The sequence below is a fragment of the Astyanax mexicanus genome, chromosome 6 (assembly GCF_023375975.1).
Source record: "Astyanax mexicanus isolate ESR-SI-001 chromosome 6, AstMex3_surface, whole genome shotgun sequence".
Lineage (NCBI taxonomy): Eukaryota > Metazoa > Chordata > Actinopteri > Characiformes > Acestrorhamphidae > Astyanax > Astyanax mexicanus.
Window position 1 is genome coordinate 42585884 of NC_064413.1, and position 22812 is coordinate 42608695.

At 34.8% G+C, this 22812-nt stretch overlaps 2 protein-coding genes across 2 annotated transcripts; both read right to left on the minus strand.

Moving 5' to 3' along the window:
- Window positions 1-207: 207 nt before the first annotated feature.
- hoxa11b (homeobox A11b) lies at window positions 208-3538 on the minus strand. The gene is made up of 2 exons (XM_007233365.4): window positions 2378-3538; window positions 208-1263 (listed from the first exon to the last, which is right to left on the minus strand). The coding sequence occupies exons 1-2, from the start codon at window positions 3000-3002 to the stop codon at window positions 1031-1033; spliced, it is 858 nt and encodes a 285-aa protein (XP_007233427.3). The 5' UTR covers window positions 3003-3538; the 3' UTR covers window positions 208-1030.
- Window positions 3539-11618: 8080 nt separating this feature from the next.
- hoxa13b (homeobox A13b) lies at window positions 11619-15582 on the minus strand. Its single transcript, XM_049480631.1, has 2 exons — window positions 13248-15582; window positions 11619-12272 (listed from the first exon to the last, which is right to left on the minus strand). The coding sequence occupies exons 1-2, from the start codon at window positions 13828-13830 to the stop codon at window positions 12031-12033; spliced, it is 825 nt and encodes a 274-aa protein (XP_049336588.1). The 5' UTR covers window positions 13831-15582; the 3' UTR covers window positions 11619-12030.
- Between the last annotated feature and the right edge of the window lie 7230 nt (window positions 15583-22812).

Consider the following 22812-nt stretch of genomic DNA (forward strand, 5'->3'; position numbering starts at 1 on the left):
GGAAACTGAAGCAAGTGTGTTTTAGAGCCGATTTGATTCAATGGGCCATCCATCGCCGTGTTCTGGGCAGTTCCGTAATGGATACGAGGCATTAATGATGGCAGCTATTTGATCCCCGAATCAATTTGAACTCTCGTGGGCAATAAAAAATATCCATCAAACATCTGATCCTGCAAAGGGGGAAAGGGTGGGAAAAATAAAAAACGGTTGTGTTTTAAAAGATAGATTTATACGGGATGTCAAAGTCCTTCAAATTATCACAAACCAAACATTACTGCAGCACAATCTAAAGTACCCCATTTGAAAAAAAAGTGAATAAACATTGCAGTTCAAAGACATAGATATTATCTGTGTATTTGGGGAATGTCTTAGCCAGGATCCTTGCTTACTAGGTTATTGCTTTTAATTAATGTTACATCCATCCGAAACTCAAAGTTGTGTACACCAGTACTAGATAGAAACATTTAGGCCTATTATACAAAAATTGTATAATAATTCAAGTAAAAGCTAATTTCCAAGAGAATAAATTCCAGTAAAAAAAACAATAGGTGTCCTGGAAATTGTGCGTGCATTATTTAAACAAGTGCAACAAAAATGCAGTATTAATTAGACTACATGACACTTGTACTGTATTGTATTGTATTGTAGCTATTGTCTTCTTCCAGAAAGATTTTCTTTAAAGAGTAGGCATTTCACTATATTGCCACATTTATAAATATGCATACAATAATTGGTCAGAAAATCAAATACAAAAAAACCACACACAAAACAGCAAAAGACAAAGAAACCCTGTAACATTTGAGATTGATTGGCGATGCAATAATAATAATAATAATAATAATAATAATAATAATAATACTGCAGATTTTGTACAGAATATATAAAGTAAAATGAGGTTTGTATTTGTTAAAGAAATCTGTCGTATGAATGGGCTTCAGATCCGCTTTAGCTCCGGGAATGTGCAGCGGCGAACTTGAAATTAACCATGCCTGGCTTTCTCTCACGGATGGACTAGTCCAGGGCCACAGCTCTACAGCAAAGGGTTCGTAGCATAGTACTGTAAGCGGTCCCTGTTTAACTTCTTCTCCTTCATTCTTCTGTTCTGAAACCAGATTTTGACTTGGCGGTCGGTGAGGTTGAGCATCCGGGAGAGCTGCAGCCGTTTCTCTTTGTTGATGTAAACACTGAAGAAAAATTCTCTTTCCAGTTCTCTGATCTGGTACTTTGAGTAGGGGCATCTCTTTTTGCGGGTTTTCTGTCCAGCTGAAAAAAGTAATGGCACAATAACATATTTATGTATTTACCACATTAACAAATTGGATAAATAAATTAACGTAAAATGTATAGATTAACATAACCGTTCATTAAGTTAACGAGAAGGTGGAGGACTAGCCTAAAAAATAAAGATATTTGTTGCCCATGGTAAAGTAATGAAATGTTTGAAATGTAATAATAAACCAGATTTAAAAACGAAATGTCATGAAATTAATAATAATAATAATAAACCAAATTCGCTATTCCGATCTACGATTTTTTAGGACTTGGTAGCACAATACAAATACCAGATTCAATATCTCCTCAAGAATAGGAGAAGTATACGTTGAGCACCTATTAACATAAAACTTTGCATATAAAGAACTATAAACTATAAACAGTGTGCATTTAAAAGAGGTAACATTCTAATTCTAGGAAACTTCTGAAGTTATCATTTAGTTTCTTTTAAAATATTTTAATAATTTATTTTAAATTACCAAGCATTTTAATTTTGAAAGGTGATATGTGTAAAATTTTCGCATCTATTTGTGAACATCAGTAAAGTATTCAATTTGTTTCCTGTAAGATTTGAAGACGTTAGTTAAATCATTGTGTAATGCAATATGAAACAATAAAGAGTGTTTTAGTACACTACCGTAACGCGTTATATTATACTTGTCATCACGTCAAACTTACCTTCACAGGTAAAATTGGCTGTGCAATTACTGGAGTAATTTCTTACCACATTATTTATAAATAAGATGGAGTTTAAACGATCAAAGCAAACATTCAGGCCACTGAATAGCATGGAAAAAAACATTTGAAACCTGAATCTCAATTACAGTCGTGCTTTGACTGGAATTAGGCGCGTTAGCCACAGCTATGTTTTAGAATTCGACTGCAAAGAAGAGTTCAAAGTCTTTTGTAAGGAAATGCCCCATCATTCACGGCCAATTTCAACCTTAAGCACGTGATCTCGCGTTTATAACAAAGTTTTGTTGGGGTAAATCTACAGGCCCTCCATAAACCTTATATGCTTATAAAACAGCATATAAAACCTTTAACGGCGGTGCGCGAGATTAGAAACTCTCCCTCTTAACTGGCTTCGGCTCTTTCTACGTACTGGTGGTGTTGCCGTATTTCTCCTCGTTGTTACCGGAAGAGGACTCCGGGCTACTGGTCTCTTCTCGGCGTTCCGTCTCCTCCGCGTCCAGGTCTTGATGGGATCCCGAGGCTGAGGGTGGAGGAGCCTTGCTCGCTGTCCCGTTGGCCGCGTGATCGGTGTTCTGACTTTCCGCGTTCCCATAGGCCGTTTCAAAAAACTGGTCGAAGACTTGGGGCAAAACACCGTTTCTTCCCACGCTGCCGTACACGCTGCCGGGTACATGACTGGAGCCTGTGTGGTGCACCAGCGAGCTGCTTTTCGAGAACATGTCCCCCATGTTAGGCAAGCAGTCCCTGTGCACCACATCTTCCGAAGCGTAGCAGTGAGGCACATTGTTGCTCCGGTGGTGGTGGTGGTGCCACTTGCTGGACGGGTCAATGGCATAGTCCCTGAACGTCACCTCTCTCATGGACTGAACCTGGGGTAGATTAGACGAGGAGTAAGAATATGGCATGGGACAAGTAGACGGGGTCTGGGGCAGAAAGGGAGGAAGGCTGGAAAAATCCGTTCCCGAAACATAATAAGTGCAGCTAGGCAAGTACATATTGGAACCAACGGGCACCCTCTCATCATAATCCATCATCTGCCTGGCCGCTCCACGAGGGCAGTCCCTGTTTCACATCGTTGTGCCGAGCTGAGCCCTAGTGGGTTTCAAGAACTGAATCGCCGAAAAGAAATTTTGAGACGCGAGGTGACGTGGAGATCCATCTCCATCCATTCCAGAGAGCGCCAGTCATGTGACTGTGGGCAGAAATTGACATCTAGTTTTAAGAGTGGGTCATAGTATGCCAGCAAGTGTAAGTGAGTGAGTGTTCAAGTGTAGTGCAATGAGTAACATTTTATTGATTTACGCTGGGCTGTTTTGAGATCTGCAGTGACACCGCTCGCAACAATACACAGGTCTCATTTGCTGTCCCCTCTTCTTCTAGTTTGCGTTTATGCATCCTGATTCTGATACTCTCAGAATCTATTGTTTTTCTATATAAATGCTTGAAAAATAGCTATAATCTTATATGAACGCACATGAACGCGTATTTCATTGTACACTTTATTTGTTTAATAAACGTATATATTTATTATTGTTAAATGAAGCATTGCGTGTCTGTTCTTGCGCAACTTCTTCATACCGCAGAACTTTGCTGAAATGAACATTCTGTCATTAAATTCATTCTACAGCCTCCTACTTGGTGACTTTTATGACTTAATTATACGAATTAATTAATTCGACCTCAATTTATTATCGAACGTATATGGGGTGGTGGGGGGTTGAAGTATATTTCTAAAGACTAAATGGAGGAATTCGTAGAGTAAAACGTAACTCTACTTGCAGTGTATCTGTACTATCGTGATTGTAGTCCTTTCCACGTTCAGACTCTCAAAATAGATGTTGGTGTGATGTACAATGCATTTAAGGATGTCTGATTTTTTAAATTGCTACAAAAGGTCGATATAAAAAAAGAATACCCACTTTTGATTAAATAAAAACATAATTTAAACATCTTTAAAAAAAAAAAAAACTTTATTTACAACTACACAAGAGCTGCTCGTATTTATCGAACCTTTTGTAGCATCTGTTTGCACCAGTACAAACTTCGGAAAAAGACACTGCAATATGCAGTTGTACTAAGCACAGCAGCTGTGACACACTGAGTGGATCAGACATTGTGATATTTTTAAGCCGACCTTTTTGCGTACATTTATTAGTAGCACGCACTTCTAATTACAGATAAATGCAATTACATAAACAACAAATGCGGATAATAATATTGCAAAATCGGGAAATCGCAATAGGAAAATATTTCAGCCAAGTTTCTTTCTTATTTTACAGCTACCGAGTGCTTGCAAATCTGGACAGACCGACAGGTTAATACTTTACATAGCGCCGTTTAATTAAATCCATTTAATCTGAGAATATTTATAATATTTTGTACAACACCTTTTGTGATACACAATGTGAGTTCTGTCTTTCATATGGATATTTTCAGGTGGTGCAGGAGGGCAACAGCAGCGGAATAGCTGGCCTCAAGCTGCAGTGAAGAATCCGAGTGGTCTAAACACGGTTTAGGGCCATAAAGTTTTAACTTGGACTGAAGCCCTGTTAAATTACATTGGCCTCTATAGGACGGCTGCTAAGGTGCTCGTTCAGACGTCTAGGCCTGCAGGGAAGGATGTGGACCGCTTTAATACAACCCCCGGACACATTTTGCTTGATAAATAATCTAGATCTTGTCGCGGGTCTTGGTTTGACTGTCTTTAAGGATGTCTACTATCTGATTTTAGAAACTACGCCACATTCGTTTACTGTTAATATGACCCAACTTTGAATGACTGCGGGGTGGCGAGGAGCACTAAAATCCGTCTGAGATGAAGGCTAGGGTTTTTATTGGCCCTTTGTAGCTTACTCAGTTGCTCCAGCTATTGTCTGCACAGACGAACCTCAGCTGATCATGAGACGCCACTTACTCGCACTTCGTGAACTTCAATTAGACCTGAAGTCCTGAAGTCATGGGTAACGGGAGACTGGAGAAATTCGACAGCCATTATCTTACACACTCGGTAAGACTTCTATAGTACACATAGCATATTTTAAACTAAATATCAGTATTTCCAGAGCGGTAACTTTACAAAAGAAGGTGAATCCTTTTAACTGTCAATATAATTCTAAAGTATTTTTTTACACAAATATTGTAATTCATTGTGAAGCATTTCTGTTGGTCAATTCTTAATTCTCTAATTCTTTGAATCTGAGAAAATGTAAAGATAATGTGCTACAGTCAAATCAGATCATAAACAAAAAAACGGAAGATAATGGAACTACAAGGCTTCGCATGACAGTGACCATTTTCAAATAATAGAATAGTTCATTATAATCTTTCATGCTTCAGCACAGTATTGTAGGTGTGTGGTTATGTATAATTATATAACATACAGTGATAGATAATTCTTAATCTTTTGCAAAAATAGTATGCATACAAGCTTAAAAGTGTGATTGTTGGTGTCTTATATCCTACTAAGTTTTTCAAGTTCGTCAGATGTTTCAAGAACACTTGGACGGAGCCTGCAAATACCCCGTGCCCTGGATGAAGTATATGTTTACACAAGAAAGTATAATTATTTTCTTATCGTTTGCTATATTTTGCAATATTTCTGAATACGAGTAGCTTTTATGTTGCTTTAGTTGTTTTTGCTTTCTGCAGACAAAATGTTTTAACCAAGCCGAATGTACCTGTTTTAAATGACATGCTAGTCTGCAGTGCGGACTAATTTGTTGTCACTAAATAGAGCATATCTTCCCTGTTTGCCAAGTTCCCAGGCTTATTAAAAACATGTATGTATGTATGTATGTATGTATGTATTTTTTTCAGGTGTTGCTTTAAATGTGTCTTTAAAACAATATGTTATAGAACATCTCACACCAGACTGAACCTTCTCTGTTAAAATAATGGACACGTGTATGTACTTAGTCATGCAAAGATACAAAACCAACAGTAAGTGAAGATCTATAAACTATAATCCACAGCACCAGAAAGACGGGTTAACAAATTCCAGTATTTGTTAGCCCGTCATGTAAAATGCAGTCTTGCAGTCTAACTGTTTTATTGAAAAAAAAATGTGAATAAATAAATAATAAACAATATTAATATACATTGTGAATATATATATGTGTGTGTGTATATATATATATATATATATATATATATATATATATATATATATATATATATTGCGTGTGTGCATATACACAGTAATAAAATGTGTAATGTGAAAAAAATGTATGGAAATAGTAGAGATTTTTTATAATATTTACAACAAATATATAATTTAATAATTTAAAAGCGTAACCATGTGACCAAAAGAAAATATAAAATCTTGTTGATTCTAAGTGGGTTGATTAGTAAGGCCTGTGGGGTGGGGGATGTGGTGCTGGGGGCCACGGACACTAGCTGAACCCAACCCCAACCTTTGCCTTGCACTTGCTCTCGCTCCACTTTATGCGGTTATTTGCCTAGTCTTGGAGTACTCAAGAAAATTATATTATAAAATAAATTTCATGAATTTTTCTCTCTTTCTTTTTTCTGTATGTGTACATTAGGATTTGCCTGTGTAAATTTACAAATCAGAGTTACAAATCTTTTTTAAAAAGTAGCACACACAAACGCGCACGCGCGCGCACACGTGCATCTTAAAATCAGAACCATGTAACATGTTCGACTTTTAAATAGATACATAGCTTAATAAAAATAAAGTAATTAAGCGTATTACTAATATATAATTGTTGTTGATCAAAAACCTCGCAGGTTTGCAAAATGAAAAGTTTGTAGGGGAAATTTGTCAATAGAAGTCAATGTTAAAGGTTACTTTGGAAAAAAGCGTCTCCCAAATGTAATGTAAAGGGTTTTGTTTAAAATCATTTTGAAGTAATTTTGATATAATGCAAAGAAAAGCAGCCAGATTTACATAATGAAAATATGTAAATCGCCAAATGTAATGTAATGTAATGTAATGTAATGTAAAGGGTTTTTTTTTTAAGAGTTGACCATCTGTCTGGATTTAATTTTGTATGCATATAGTTATATATAAACCTCATTTGATATAAAAAAAACATATTTGTTTTTACATCACTCACAAATCTCTTTCACAAACGTGTTTTAACACGTTTTCATCATTAGAATGTTACTATTCTAAGCATATTTATTAATAAGAGTGGTTTCACACATTTGAATGTACTAAATGATGCATAATGTGTATGTTGTACGTAATTTAAATGTGCTGCCTTCACACCGTTCCAATGAAAGTCAACATATTGTATTTATGGGCAAATATTTGACACACCTGAATTATGCATATGTATAACATAAATCTAATTTTAAGTGTGCAGTTAATGCAGAGGACCCATTAATTTTCGTATTCGCTGGAAGAAAATGGAAGGTGGCTTGAAGCAGTGAGATGACCCTGAATAAAGACAAACTTGGGGGTTATAAAAGTTCTTAGTTTTTGTGTCTTTAGTTTTTTATGTTCCTTAATTGCTTAAATTTTCTGACATTATTCTGGTTAAAGATAATAAATAAATAAACACGACTGTTCACACGAAGACGTTACGTGCTGCTAACTCATTATTATTTTATCTACCAAGATGCTTAGTGCAGTTGCGGACAAAAATATATAAATGCACCTTTCCCTTTACGCCAAATCCACTAATCAGACATGTTTAGTGTGTACAGTTTCTGTGTAAATACCTAGTGTGTTTATAATAGAATGGAACTTAGGCATTGTAGAAGTAAATTACAGACAGATGTCTTAACGGAACACAGTCTATTTTATTTAGTACTCGTAAAGATAAGGAACAACAGCAATATACATAACAGTTTTTTTCATTGTCCGGTGTGTTTTAATGTTTTAAGAAAGTATATATGGACATTAATCTAAGTTGTCATTCCTTGTATTGTGTCTATAATGCAAAAACGGACGACAACAAATGGAGCCTGCTATTGGACTATACGTTTAATTTTAACAAACTGCTATGGAACTATTTGACATACAGTAATATATGATTGTATGATTATATTTAATGCATTGAATCATACATGACGAAATTAAAAGGCTAACAGATCATAATTGAATGCTAATAATAGCGGAAATGTCATGCTGCAGTCTGGACCGTGGTCTATTAAATATACTGCGGTTGTCTTGTTTATATTTAATACTAATCCCATTGTGTCAGTCGCAATATGACACATTATTTAAACTCCAAGGGTGCGTGTGTCTACACTTCCATTCATTAGTAGATGCATAACGTAAATGTCCGATTCTAGTCCAACTAAATAATGCCTGTTGACTCAAATACTTGAGTTAAAAAAAAACTTTTCCTTAGTGATGTAACCACAAGTTATGCTATAATAGTGCAAATGACATTATACATTCGTTTGCCATTTGATTCCTACAATGCACACTTTGTTTGATTTCAACACATTGTTCCTATGCAGTCTGTTGACTGCTACATGCTATTTTAAATATTATGTGCTATTTAGCACATCGTATTTGTTATTGATTATCTATTTCGAAACCAATATTTATAAATTCTGCAGTTGACATCTAGATAACTAAAGCCGTGTCTTTAGACTATTGTGCTTTTAGTCTTTTGATGGCAAATATATGCAACACAATTTCAGACGTTTTTCCAATTTTTTTAGCAATTCTTTATTGTGCCTTTAGGTGGCAGCAAATACCTTTTTTTTCTTTTCATCCGGGTGCTTTTCTGTAACTTTACTATAGGCGGAGCTGCAAAGTCATTTAGAAGTAGGCAGTTACTACATACGATAAAACAAGAATATTCTGCGAGTAGACAACAGAAATAAGCAAAACATAATCTATGATTATATCGTTTATTCATTAACTGTTGCTATGGCCTTTTACTTACGTTTTTTTTGTGTGTGTTTTGAGGGCAAAATCCAAAAAAGTAAGAATAGCGTCTAACAAATCAGCTCCTTTTCTTATAGAATAATTGTATAGTACACCTAGCATCTAAGGATATGTTAAGCCTACTATTCAGTTTTTTTAATATAGTCATTTTGTACTTGTTTATTTTTTGGTAGATCAGTAGTTTTATTTTTGTGAGGTAACAAGTTTATTTCAGTTTTCGATGGTCGCAGATGTTGATGTAATTCACATAATGGCAATTAAATCTGACGCCCTGGTGAGAATACCACTGAAGAATATATTGAATACAGTCAGAAACACATAATTTATTTTGTATAACTGATGAGACTACTGCTATCACTTCAGGGACAGTCAGTTATTTCACAGCGGCAGTTGCTCAGCCTGTGGTGACCTGATTTGATGACATTCTAGAACAGTAGTGGTGATGGAGCACACTGCTGTTTGGTAATGCAGATTGTTATGCAGAACAAAATATAAATAATAATCGTTTTTCTAATGTCTGTGCTTAAATTTGTTCTCAGGCATTCTTAACATTTTAATATACTAAAATGTATCACCCAATATTAAGTTTAGACTTAATTTTGTCATTCGAGTGTATGCTAATTTCTAATATATTAACTTACTAAAAAGTATAAATAATAAAAACAATGCTAAAATAATAAATGCTGCACAATTCTTAAGCTTTTTCCTTTACATTAAGATCATTTAGATTCGTCTTGCCAGAATAATGAAATTCTTTCTTTTAAAAAATTTAATCCCATGACCTTAGACATTGTCTATAACTAGGCCTTCTCTTTTTTATATTTTCTGTGCCAATAGCATGTAATAATATAAATGTAAGGATAGTAAAAGTTTGTCTTTCTATGTAAAATACAATAATATACAATAAGGTAAAAAATAAGCATAACGTACTGGTTGTCAAAAAACTTTCAGTACAGTTCTGTAGGAAGGTATGAGGATATTTTTAACCAACATATATATATTTCCAATTTACTTAAGTCTTTAAAGTGCTTTAATTGTTTTTAGCTTTACGTTTTTCAGAGACTGATTACAAAACATGTTTATAGTTGAGTAATAAGCTAGAGTTTCTCAATTTCAAGTCAAATTTGAATGAGTGTACAACTGCATGCAATCTGCAATATACAGTGTACATCTTAGACAGCTATACATTTTTAGAATTGGGATGAGAGGGAAGATCGAGAATTCTTTAATAAAAAATAGCGTATCAATAGTACGAAGAATGGTTATGATATACGGACAATCAGGGGCCATTTTGATGGACTTTTTCATTTATTTATTTATTTAAAAATATTGTTTTTCATGTAAATTAGATGGCATAAAACGTATTTGACGTATTATAGTAGTGCAGTTAAATACAAATTGTTTTGCTTTCATTTGTAGGTTTGTTATTTCAAAAGATCCGCATTTACTGGTATTTTTCTTTTTTTCTTTTCTTTACTTATTCCTACAGATATAAGGGAGAATAAAGATAATGTTGTGTTGCGGGAAATTCTAACTCTGAATGAGGATGTCATTAATTTCCCCACAAAAATATCTGTATTAATTAAATTACAAAATTACAACGTTATGTTTTGCTCGTTTAGTAAAAACACACTAGTCAACATTGGGTGATTAAAAATAATGTCAAGTGCCACTTTGTGTTTCTGAAACATATATATATATTTTTTTTACATTTTTTTGTTCACAAAATGAAACTTATGATAGAACGTATAATCTACAAAATCGAGCATGTACAACTCAGCGTTGTCAACAATGTCTCAACTTAAAAAAATAATAATGTTTTAGGTGCTAATACGAGGATATTTTTGTACTTTCTTCCACAAGAAGAAAGTGGTAAAATAGTCCGACATAAAATGTTACTGATTGTCATTCAAAGAGAAAAATAAATACTTGATTTACTGTACTGTTCTGTTTTTGTTAAACATCTGCAGTCAACGTCATCTGTCAAATCCTGTGTAACCCGGTATAACAGACACCAAATATAGCTAGAGAACAACTGAAGGCAACGTAACTGCAACAACTTAACTGCATCGCTAGATGGCATCCGTGTACCATTAATTGAAAGACAAGCAAATAGATCATATCAACACAATTAGCTTAGAGGAAATGAGCCACAGCTTTATATCCATTCGTATTATTCAAAACTATACCTTTTTATGTTTTTTTTTTTTTATGTAAATGTTCTACCTTTGAGAATATGCTACCAGAGGCCTGTTTACGGTAGAGGATATTTGAAGCACGCAGACTTGGTGATGAGCTCTTAACAGTGTTCTTAAATATGAAGGTGATTTATATGGCTCTTTGAGCAATACGTTTTGGTTTTATAAAGAGACACATTTGTAAAAAAAAAAAAAAAAAAAAAAAAAAACCTGAAACATTTACATCAAGTGGTGGATCTTTTAGACAATTATTCCTCGCACATCCCTTTTACAAAAATGCTTCTTTTTGGAACCAAATGATGTTATTGAGTGATTTCGCTCAAAAAATGAAGCACGTTTATTTTAAGGCAGAAGCATTAAACTTGCATTTGAACAAAAACAACTTCATAATGACCTTATTTTAGGAGATTTATTAAAATTTGTTGGCAGAAACAGATGGGAGTTATCTTCTTTAATAGCTCAAGTAGCTTCGGCTACATCCCTAAAACTGTACAAAGTGTTCAAAAAATGTGAATAAGGAGAATTTGTGTCGTTCAGATTATCAAGTGTTTTAGCTCATAGAGGAATTATTTATTTAAAAAGTAACCTCGCCGTTTTCGAGGGCATAAAAACCAACATTTTTTTTACTTTCTCTAATTTTAAAGACAGACTTTGTCTCACTTTCAGTTACATTTAAATAGCAAGTACTGTGTTTCACTGTGAATTATTGTAATGCTATGCACTGGCGCCACGAACAAGACGAATAAACAAACATAAAGAAATGAAACACAATTGTGGATTTCGGGCAAATTTCAGGCATACGAATAAGTCTTGGTCACCCTTTTTTTGGGTTCCGTGTGATACTGTTACTTACAATGTTAAGTATCAAGTTTTTTTTCCTCTCCAAGGAGATTTCAGGCTACATCTTGTAGTCACTCCAGGTGGGTGATAATAAATAACCATGCGGGTCCTTCCATTTGTACATGTCTTCACTGGGTCCGTACTCGAGCGCGTTTAAGTGATGCTCTTGAATTTGTTGACCACTTTCTTTTCCTTCACGCGCCTGTTCTGAAACCAGATGGTAACTTGGCGCTCGGTGAGGTTGGTGTGAGCTGATATCCGTCTCCTCTTGTCTTTGGTGATGAACTTGTTTGCTGCGTATTCCCTCTCGAGCTCCTTTAGCTGCACCTTGGTGTAGGGCACGCGCTTTTTCCTGCCGCGGCGCACCGAAGAGGCTTCTGCCGCCGATACGCTGTCTGAGGAATACAAACACAGGAAAGAACACATTATTGAGGGGACATCTATTCAATTAGATTACCTGCACATCCGCGCAGTATCTTTACGCTCATGCATTATCTTTACGCTGCTTTGCGTATAAGCACTATTCACATGTTTACAAGTGTCTCAGTGGATTTCGTGTCTGTTCATTACGTGCAAATCACTTACCTATTTAAATAATTTACATTATTTATATATATATATATATATATATATATATATATATATATATATATATATATATATATATATATATATTCTACTTTAATATTAAATTTTACAACTAAATAAAGAAATTCATTTTGTATTTAATTATATTGTATTAGATACATTTGCTGAATATACTTTATTTTTCTTTCTCATTCATCTTTGAATGAATGGGTGAATTATTGTTAGTATTCTTAGTACTGTTATTAATTCAACTGAATACAAAACCTGTTGTTCAGTTATTATTAAGACGACATTTAATACAGAAGACATTAAAATGTGTGCATGTCCACATACCTTTTATAAGGGTTAAATTAATATTCAAGATACCCTCTTATCCCCTTTCATTTAGCCAGTTCTTCTACATTCATGCTTCAGTTTGTGCAGTGTTTACGTGCACTGAAATTTCGGAAGTGTAAAGTGTATATTTTTCAGCATTATGCTATACGACCTGGTCTCCACTTTGATTATACTCAGTTGAAATCAATCTGATTTTTTATCTTTTTTTTTTTTTTCTTTGTTGGTTTCTCGATCGTGAATATATTTTTGACTATTAGACGCTGAATCCTAAGCTTGTTATTTAGTTTCTAATCTGAGAACTTTTTGTACAGTACTTTTTGAGACAGACATGGAGGCCCATGTACTTAAGTTCTACCTATAGCTACCTTAAGCTGTTTAAAAAAATAATATCTTGAATCTGGTCTAGTTAACCCCCATTTTATTTAACGTAAACCTCACTTGCTCACCTTGGAGACTGGTCTTCCACAGATGACCAGGCTGGCTTTGCTCCTTGGCACAGTAAACAGGGCTGTTCCAGCTGTTAGTGATGGCCCAGGGCTGGTAGCTCTCCACAGGTAAGATGGGCTCATGTCTGGGCTCAGTGGACACCACAGGCACGTCCAGATACCCTGACACGTGCTGATAGGGTCCGGCGGAGTAGCTCGGGTAGAAAGCAAGCTCCTTTGCCCTGGAGGAAAACTCTCCATCTGCGGAGACGGACGCATCCGCAGCAAAAGCAGCGGATTGCGCACACTGCTTGGCCATTCTGCACGGGTAGTATCCGCCGCCAAAGTAGCCGTAGGGCAGCGCTGACTGCGGAGGGGGGCACGGAGGCTTGGCCGTTTCTGCCACGGCGGATGAAGGTGCCTCGCTGGGCACATAACCGAAGTGTGCTCCTCCTGCTCCTCCACCGCCTCCTGCCCCTGCCCCTGCTCCTGCTGATCCTGGCCCAAAACCCTCCATACCCGCACTCACGTCCTCCGAGCCGCCGTCGTACAGAAACATGACTGGCTCAGTCCAGCGCGAGGGAAGGAGCACGGACGCTGTCATAGCACGCGCAGTGGCGAGCCCCCTGTTTTCCCCCAGCTCTCCAAGAAAATGCCCCGCCACCGGGGAAAAGGAAAAAACAGAAAGAGTGAGGGAATGTGGGAGAGAAAACGATGCCCGCGCATGGGCCGTGATTGGACGGAGCGGAGGCACGTGATATGCAAAAGAGGGCTAGACAAAGTAAAGTGGCGTATTGATAAAGAAAAATCAGAACCAACACGTTATAATTAAATGATCAAAACAGATCAAAGCACAGCCAATTATTAGCTGAAAGGGTTTAATAATGATCATTGGAGAGCTAATGAGGTGCCCTAATGCTGCTCAAATCAGACGTTTACTCTAACATGAAGCTGATACAAACGCCATAAAAGAACCCGATTTGTTTCAATAAATAAATATATTTGCAAAATAGCTGCAAGACCCTTTAATCTATTTAAACCTTCAAAATGCTCTTTACAGACGCATCTTTTTTTTTTTTTTTTACAAAAAATGGTTCTTGATGTTAACAAAAACGGTGCTTCTATGGCTTTACCTAAATAACATTTTGTAGCAACGAGATTTGTTATTTTAAATTGCTGAATTTTGGTTAGACGCTGTCTTAAAATGTCCAACAGAATTTGAATTTTATGTGGAATGTTTTTTTGTTAATCATTATTAGATGTCTTCAACGCAGATCATTTCATTACACGCTGAAAAAATATAAGAACGTATAATCTATAGGGTATAAATTCCAATTGGCATTTTGAACCATTGTGAGACCGTGTTATACGTATGCAATTGGTTAGTCTAAAGTCGATGAGGCGTTTCTTTTAAAGCAGAGGGAAGCTCTATTTTATCTAAAACACGACTGCATTTGTAATAGCTTTTATCTAACGAATACCAATTATCAGAGCGAGAACAATGGATCTAACAAGACTGTGATGGAGCTCAAGGATTAAGAGTATCCTCCTGTAAACACTGTGGTGTCTAGGAGTAAGTGTAGCACTCTCGGCTGGAGGTCAAGGTCAAGGTGAACAAGTTCCAGCCCAACACTGGTGCCACTGCAGACTTTACCCGTCTGGCAGGAAACGATCTTACCCCTCCCCCTTAAATGTAAAACTAAAGAATTTAGAAAAATAGATTCAGATACTGCAGAATCCATGGGGTCGTTAAGTGGCCACCACTGTGAGGTTGTCCTGTAGTTATGAAACCATAAAATACATAGTTTAATTAGATATAACAGAGAGGGGGCTTTCAGCCTGTGTCTGATCCGATATGACCAGAGAGAGTTTTTTATGAGCTGTCTGCGAGAAAATGCAGTACCAACACCGACTTTATCTAAAAAATAAGACAAGTCAGTGCTGATAGCGAACTCTATAAGAAAAGATGCTGTACGTAGTTAGAAGGGATTAAACATACAGACCCTGTCACCCTCATGGTCGCTGGACCTGTTTGGAAGATGAGACTTTAAAGAGAAGAGACATAAATCACAGCCTGGAGGTACTTCCACGATTCATCTCCATATTTGCTGCTGCATGTTTTAAACTCGTGCCAGTTAAAGGGCTTTAAGTAAATCTCTCATGAAACATTACTGGGTCATAGACATCAATAAGACCGTAGCAGAAGTTATAACTTAAGTACAGATTAAGATAAAATTAAGATATAACCATAAATTACAGTTATATAATCATACGTTATAAATTATAAACTTTAAATTAAATGAACGAACAATTAAACACGCATGATTCATATAGACTATAATGTAATTAATCTAATAATAATCTGCTACTGAATATTTATAATTTAGTAAAAAAAATAAAATAAATAATAATAATAATAATAATAATAAAAGTAATAATAATAATAATTATTATTATTATTATTATAAATGGTATTTTTTTGTAAAATATTTACAGAAAATAAGCCATACATTTTCCATATATATACTTTAAAATAACGTTTTATATTTTAGAACTTTGCAGAAATATAATTTGAATACTTTGAGCAGAACTTATTATTATTATTATTATTATTATTATTATTATTATTAATAATAATAATAATAATAATAATAATAATAATAATAATAATAATAATAATAATAATGATAATAAACAGTAGTAGTGGTTTATTATTATTATGTTAATTATTTAGTAGTAGTATTATTTGTAGTAGTAGTGATGTTTTGTTGCTGATGGTAAATTATAAAGTCGCTATCAATAATAATAACAAGAACAACAATAAAAGTTACCATTTGTAAATCAGATTACACTTCTTCGTTTTCAGCCAAAGACTACTCTTACTCACCACCCAGCAAATCGCAGGAAATCTCTCGCAGACACACACGAGGAGCCGCTGTCTCCGCCATTTCCAGCTTCTCTGAGGGCAGAGACACACATATTCTCTTTTAATTAGGCAGAACTGTGTGAGTCATATGCAAAAACAAGTGAAATAAAACGTGCTTCTTAAACATGTTGGATAAACTTTTTGGTATTTGCACAATGGAGAGTTTAGATCCATGCGCCCTACTATGTTAATTTTTTGTCAGACTATGAATAGTCTAGCCTATAAAATGTTCCAGCAGGAATTAAAGACCGAGTAGGAATGACTCAAGTAAAGACTCAAAAGAAGTAACAGCAACATTTAATAAATAATTACCTGTAGCATTACAATTGATGTTTTAGCACGTGTGTTAGGCCCTGCTGTCCCTTTTGAGATACTAAAACAGTTCTCGAGAGCCATGAGTAGAAAACCGAACTAAATGCAACGACCTAAAATGTGAACATACACTGTAAAAAGTGTAGCCCTGCTCAAATTAAAAAAAATGATGTCCATTTGTTGCATCTAAACTATTTGACTTCACTCAATCTGAATAAAGTCAATTGTTACAACCTGATTATTTTATTTTGACATAAACCATATTACTTCACTCGACCCAATATTAATTATTCACCTTGATCCAAGTTAAATTCTTTACATTTCAGTTTCGGAACCAAACTAATACATTTAAATTGAACCGAACTTAAAAAAAAAACATGGCAGCATATTCAGAAGTTCCAGAAGTTACTGTGGTGTGGAAGAGGACGGATTACCAGCGAGATTCGTTTCAGTGCTCCCTTGCTCTTTTTATTTTGCTCTGAGGACGACACTAAGAGCTGGATTTACATAGGATTCCGCTTTTGAAAGTGAAACTAACTACAGCTCCAACGCAGCTAACCCCACTCCCACACACAGAAAACACACAAAGGGTGAGGCACTTACACAAAACAACCACATAACTGATAACTACATGAATAATACTAGAACAGTGATAATAAAACATGACATGAAACTCTGGGATAAACAGTAACATAAACACGCAGAAAAACACCCACTTCCCCCAACAGGGTGAGCTCCCATAATTCCTTCCGCCCCCCCTCCAGTCCCGACGCCACAATACCATAAGCATGCGTTGCTATCTCGCGAGCGCGTTCAGGCACTTTCTCCCTCTCTCATTCTCTCTCTCGCGAGCGCGTTCAGGCACTTGCTCCCTCTCTCCCTCAGAGCTCTGAAGCACTTCTCTACAACTTCTCCCGTGCTCCACAGTGCGCATGCGCAATTCATGTTTGATTCAAATTAAAAATATTACATCCTTATCTCTTTTCTTCGAGTATGATTTCAGTGGAACCAAAACATTTGGTTTATTTCCTTCAGAATTGTAATTAATTTAGTCTGAATCAAAATTGACACATCAAAATTCAAAAAGGTTGAGTTTCACAATAAAGTCAATAATTGTACTATGTGTTCAATCATATTTATTAGCTTGAATGAACAGCTCCATGCTTCACTTTTTACAGTGTAATAAAAAGTGTGTCAAATTCGAACATATATGCAACAAAAACAAAAGTATCATAAAACGTAGAAACACGTTGTTTTTTCACGATTAAGCAAAAGGTATAATTACGACTTTTTGACACATATATAGAAAAAGCAAAGAAAGCTTGACCTAAACCAGAATATTTGAATATTTCTAAAGATAAATTATGTTTTTATTAGAGCAATGGATTTAGAGACAATTTTACAATCTAACCTTATCTTTAAAATTAGGAGACATTCACTTTTTAGCCATTCTGTTTTGTTGTGTTAATACAGTGATAGCATAAATTGATCAAACACAAAAATTTCAGACATGGTTCTCCAAGTCCTAGACTGGTACACTGAATGCAGTTCATACAGCAGATTTTTTTAAATTTATTTTATTTATACTGAAAAGTCATTTTAATTTGTATAAAAATAAAGCCCAAAATAGTGCAGTAATTAAACTCGTTAATTAAACTAAATAGCTATAGCATACTGTTTATTTGAATGTACATTTCTAGTAGTGTTGGCTTCGTTAATAGATCAGGACAACAGTTTGGCTTATTTTATTTATAGCAAAAGCATTTTTTTCTTTTTCGTCCACGACAGTCATTTGTTCTTCCTTTAGGAGTCTAATTAAAATTACATTTTGAGTCAGAACCAACAAACCAAAAACTAGAAAGTATCCTGTTTGGAAGATGACTTTCGGTGTATTTTGGTTTGTGCGGAATAAAATCATACATCATACGTTAACGGTAATAGCATGTTGCCGATAAAACGCAACTATTCCAAAGTCTATTCCAAGCTAGTAATTGTTATTAATAAATGGGGCTATAAATGAGTGTCTGACTCTACCAGTTTTACTGTTGATCTTACCTAAATTTATGCGATTTTGAAATAGCAGCTTCACTATTAATACTGGGTAATTAAGTGTTGTAAGTTAAGTGTTCTTGAATAAAAAGTTATAAGTCATAGGCACGCAATCTCAGTTCGTACTCTAATATTTATCATTGCTTTTGTGCATAGTGTATTTTCAGTGTCCAAAACCCCTTACATGCATAACCTGCGTTTTTCGTTAATGCATTTAATAGAGAAGAGCGTTAAATAGGTTTCATTTCGTTCTTGCCTCATAAATCCTAAGCGGTAGCATTCATGCAATAAAATAACAATACTTACATTTGATTAATTTAATTTGTGAAATTTGTTAGTCATTCCAAAATATAAAATATTGTAGATTGCAGTTTGCAATTTGTCTCATAGGCTAAAGCCAAGTAATAGTAGTCTGTGTCGACCACACACTTTCTGACATGAACAAGTACAACATATCCATAATTATTGTGATATGATTAGCCGCCTTTCTTCATAAAATTAACTTAAAACACAGCCAATTTAAAATGAACTTTAACATGGCTATTACTTAGTGATATAATTGTGTGCAATATATATTATATACTAGAATGATCACAAATATTTGTTTCAGAAATTGAAATATATTTTGTATGATTATGAGCTTAAACGGCTTAATTGGAAAAATAATGGCATCCTAATATTATATCAGTAATAGCTGCAGATTTTACTGAAATGAATACTAGCTACATACGATCAATTATGTGGCAAATGAACTGGTATAAATTTGAAGTAAGTTAGAACTCAAGTAAGATGCAGCAAACAAATAAATAGTCACATTTATCTGAAAATAGCATTTAGTTTAAAATAGCTAATCTAATCAAATGTATTTGTATAGCGCTTTTTACAACTGGTGTTGTCACAAAGCAGCTTTACAGAAACATGATCACAGAAGAAAGAATCAGGCAAAACATTAAACATAGAAAATACAGAATACAGTTCTGTTCTTTATAAATAACACGGCTTAAAAAATTAAGGTTGAATTAACTGATGGGTAGAGCACATTTGCATGTAAATGGTTAAATTTAAACATAAGAACAATTTACAATTAAACAAATGGTGACCTACATGTCTGGTTCTTATCAAAGAAATCAATAAAAAATTACTTATTGACGTATTTCTTTATTGTACGGAACGAGGCTGACGCGTTAAGAACTTTGAGATACTAAGATAAGGTTTTCTTTAAAAAATGTAAAGAAATGGAGAGTTTTACAACGAACTTTACGTAAGAGAGCGGACCAACCACACTATAGCGGTGCAGTGTTTGGAATAGCTGTCAGCTAGATAACCCAGCACTTAGGCCTCCGCGCTTAATGGACTTTTTATGGGTTTGTCTTGTGATCATGTGACATCTGGCATTACAGCCTCCGTGTGGGTCTTTGCAGTTCATATCCTACAACCGCTTAGTATTTTCTTCTGTTTCCTAAAAGAGAGAGAGGCTGTGCCGTAAATAAACTTGTTTAAAAATATTAATAATTGAACTGCTTCGTATTAAACAAGGGAACGAAGTATCACTAAATAGAGCTTTATGATACCGGTAGGTATCGTACAGTGCAGAATATCACGTTATTTTTAAGGGCAGTAAAATGATTACATTACATTACATTACATTTGGCAGACGCTTTTGTCCAATGTAAATAAATTGAAATTCTACTTTCCAGGGCATTTTAAAAAGTTGTTTTTTAAGTTTTAATATTTATGCAATTGCATTTTAAGATACAAGCTAAGTAAGACAAATAAGTAGGGAGTAGGGAGATTGCATTTATTTTGACACATTACATTAGTCTTATGCACACTAGGCAAAGAAAGGCTAAAAAAATAGTCAAGCATTTCATCTTGCAGTTTTAAAACTCTCAAAAATGTTTGTATGCTACTTAGTCAAAACACAGAAAAATACAGAAAACATACTGAAACATGATTACACATTGCGGACATACCAAAAATAGAAATTTAGTTTCATGGGATGATTGTGTAGATGACACATAACTCTAAATATACAATAACTTTATTCTCTCATTTATGCTTACCAAAGATCAGGGGAATTAGCATTTTTGAATCAAGTGACAGGACTGTTCTTGCAATTTTGCAACAAAAGTCAATATGTAGATGCAGTAAAATCTGTTTCTAACTAAATATAATTTTTAATCCATGTATATATTTTACATTTATTGTAATGTTGCTTATTTTATTTTGTTACTGTTATGTAACAGTGGATTAAACAGTGCATGTGTGAGCTTTTGTAGGAATGGGGAAAATGGAAATGAGAAGGGGATGGAAAAAAGTGCTTGGTAGTTCTTGTCAAGCCTGTTTAGGTTTATCTTTTGACAAAAGACACTTGCTCTGTAGAACATTTAAGAATTACATGAGTACACATGTATGTAGATACCAGATCCTGGCATGCACAATACTGTCCTAATGGTCACATTTGTAACTTCAGTAAATTCAAATTGTACACTGTAATTACTTTGAACAGTATGGACAATGGTAATTAAAAAATATTAATGTTTCTTACATGCCCTTCGACTTTTATTTTATTGCAGACAATATGAACCCAAGACATTTCATTTGTTAATATACATTCATTCATGCATGTCCTACAACATATTCCAAAAAAGATTGGGTAGCAAAAGCAATGTTGCCACACTTAAAAAACATTTTGGCACAAAGGATACCAAGCAATAAAGTATTTTTAGATGTTATTTTGTACCATCCTTCCCGCAAATATCTCTTTAGGTGTCTAACAGTACTGGGACACATTGCAACAAATGTTGCTCTTAGATCTCATTGTACATATTTAATACTGAGACACCCCCCATACCATGATAGATCCTAGCTTTTGGACTTGCTGTTATGTCTGGATGGCCATTTTTATTTTTAGTCTGGAGCAAATGGTCACCCATTTCTTCCAAAAAAGATAATGATTTGTAACTTTGTATTGTATTTCTTGACAAAGTTTTCCCAAAATAAAGCCCATGTGGCTCTAGCAGATATTTTGAATGATTGTTCTTGATGCAGTGTCATCTAACGAATCAGAAATCGCAGGTGTTCAGTTAAATAGCTTATGCTCTTTTATACAATACAATTTGTTACAAACTGCCAATATACGATATAATCCATCATCCATCATATATATATATATATATATATATATATATATATATATATATACTTTTTCTGGAATATGTACAGGAATATATGTATATACAAATGAAAAGGAGTACATATAAAACCATAAACATATCATGCTGTTGGTTGCAGTTAATATGGGAAGTAATAATGGGAAGAATTTTGGAGATCTACATGAACAACTGATTGTCTGAAGTGCGTGGTGTGACTTTACTATAGTGAATGTGGATATGCAGTGAGCAGTGATGCTCACCATTTGTCATCCTTTTAGTGTGGGCACTATTGGTAGATGGCTGCACGATGCAGGCTTACAGCACACAGACATTATGCCTTCTGCCCTTTACACCATGTCGGCATCGCCAAAGACTGCAAGGGTGACGTGACACAACCTAAATAAACCATTAAATTTGTATGTGGAGGCACCGTTGTCAGCACCAAGATGATTGGTTTGCTGTCACTTTTCCATCCCTATCATATAATATAGAATATTAAATCTGCAAACAATTAAATTCTTTACTCTGTGGAGTGTTTCACACTTACAGTACATGTGATTTAGGCTTAATGGTGTACTTTCTTTCAATTTTTTGGAGGTTTGCTTTATTGATAAAAGCTTTGTTTAGTTCTGAAATGAATTAAATACATTTTATTTACAAAAAATTATGTTCCTCTTTTAATGTTTGCAACATTGCAGATAGACAACATTGTTGGCAGCATTAGACAATTATTACACATTATTACACACAACACAGTATATGTAGTGTACATGGCCACAATTTGTGAAGAACATAAATTCTGATATCTGACATGCTTCCATAGCTGACAGTGTTTAAGATGCTTAGACTGTAAAAGTGACCGGTAAACTAGGTGGTGGTAAGTAGAACTGGCAATGACAATTTATTAGATTGAAGTGGAATGTAGCATTAAGTTTTGCATCAATGTCTGGGCAAACCTAGTTAAATGACATTGTGTTGATTTTCCAAGTAAAATGTTCCCACTACTCTACAGACACTGAGCACAATTTGTAGTTTATGCTTTATGTGCAGAAATGCATAGCCAACCCAGATGGAGGGTGTGATCATTCTTTTGTGGTGTAAAACAAGGCCAGCAGTGCTGTCTACATTAGACCTACTTGAAGAT

What these genes read in the sequence shown, in the direction of transcription:
- hoxa11b (XM_007233365.4), bottom strand. Translation starts at nt 3,002, where the DNA reads ATGATGGATTATGATGAGAGGGTGCCCGTTGGTTCCAATATGTACTTG. An exon ending in GAAATACGGCAACACCACCA is followed by an intron (nt 1,264 to 2,377) that starts GTACGTAGAAAG and finishes TACTTTTTTCAG; the next exon opens with CTGGACAGAAAACCCGCAAA.
- hoxa13b (XM_049480631.1), bottom strand. Translation starts at nt 13,830, where the DNA reads ATGACAGCGTCCGTGCTCCTTCCCTCGCGCTGGACTGAGCCAGTCATG. An exon ending in GTGGAAGACCAGTCTCCAAG is followed by an intron (nt 12,273 to 13,247) that starts GTGAGCAAGTGA and finishes TGTATTCCTCAG; the next exon opens with ACAGCGTATCGGCGGCAGAA.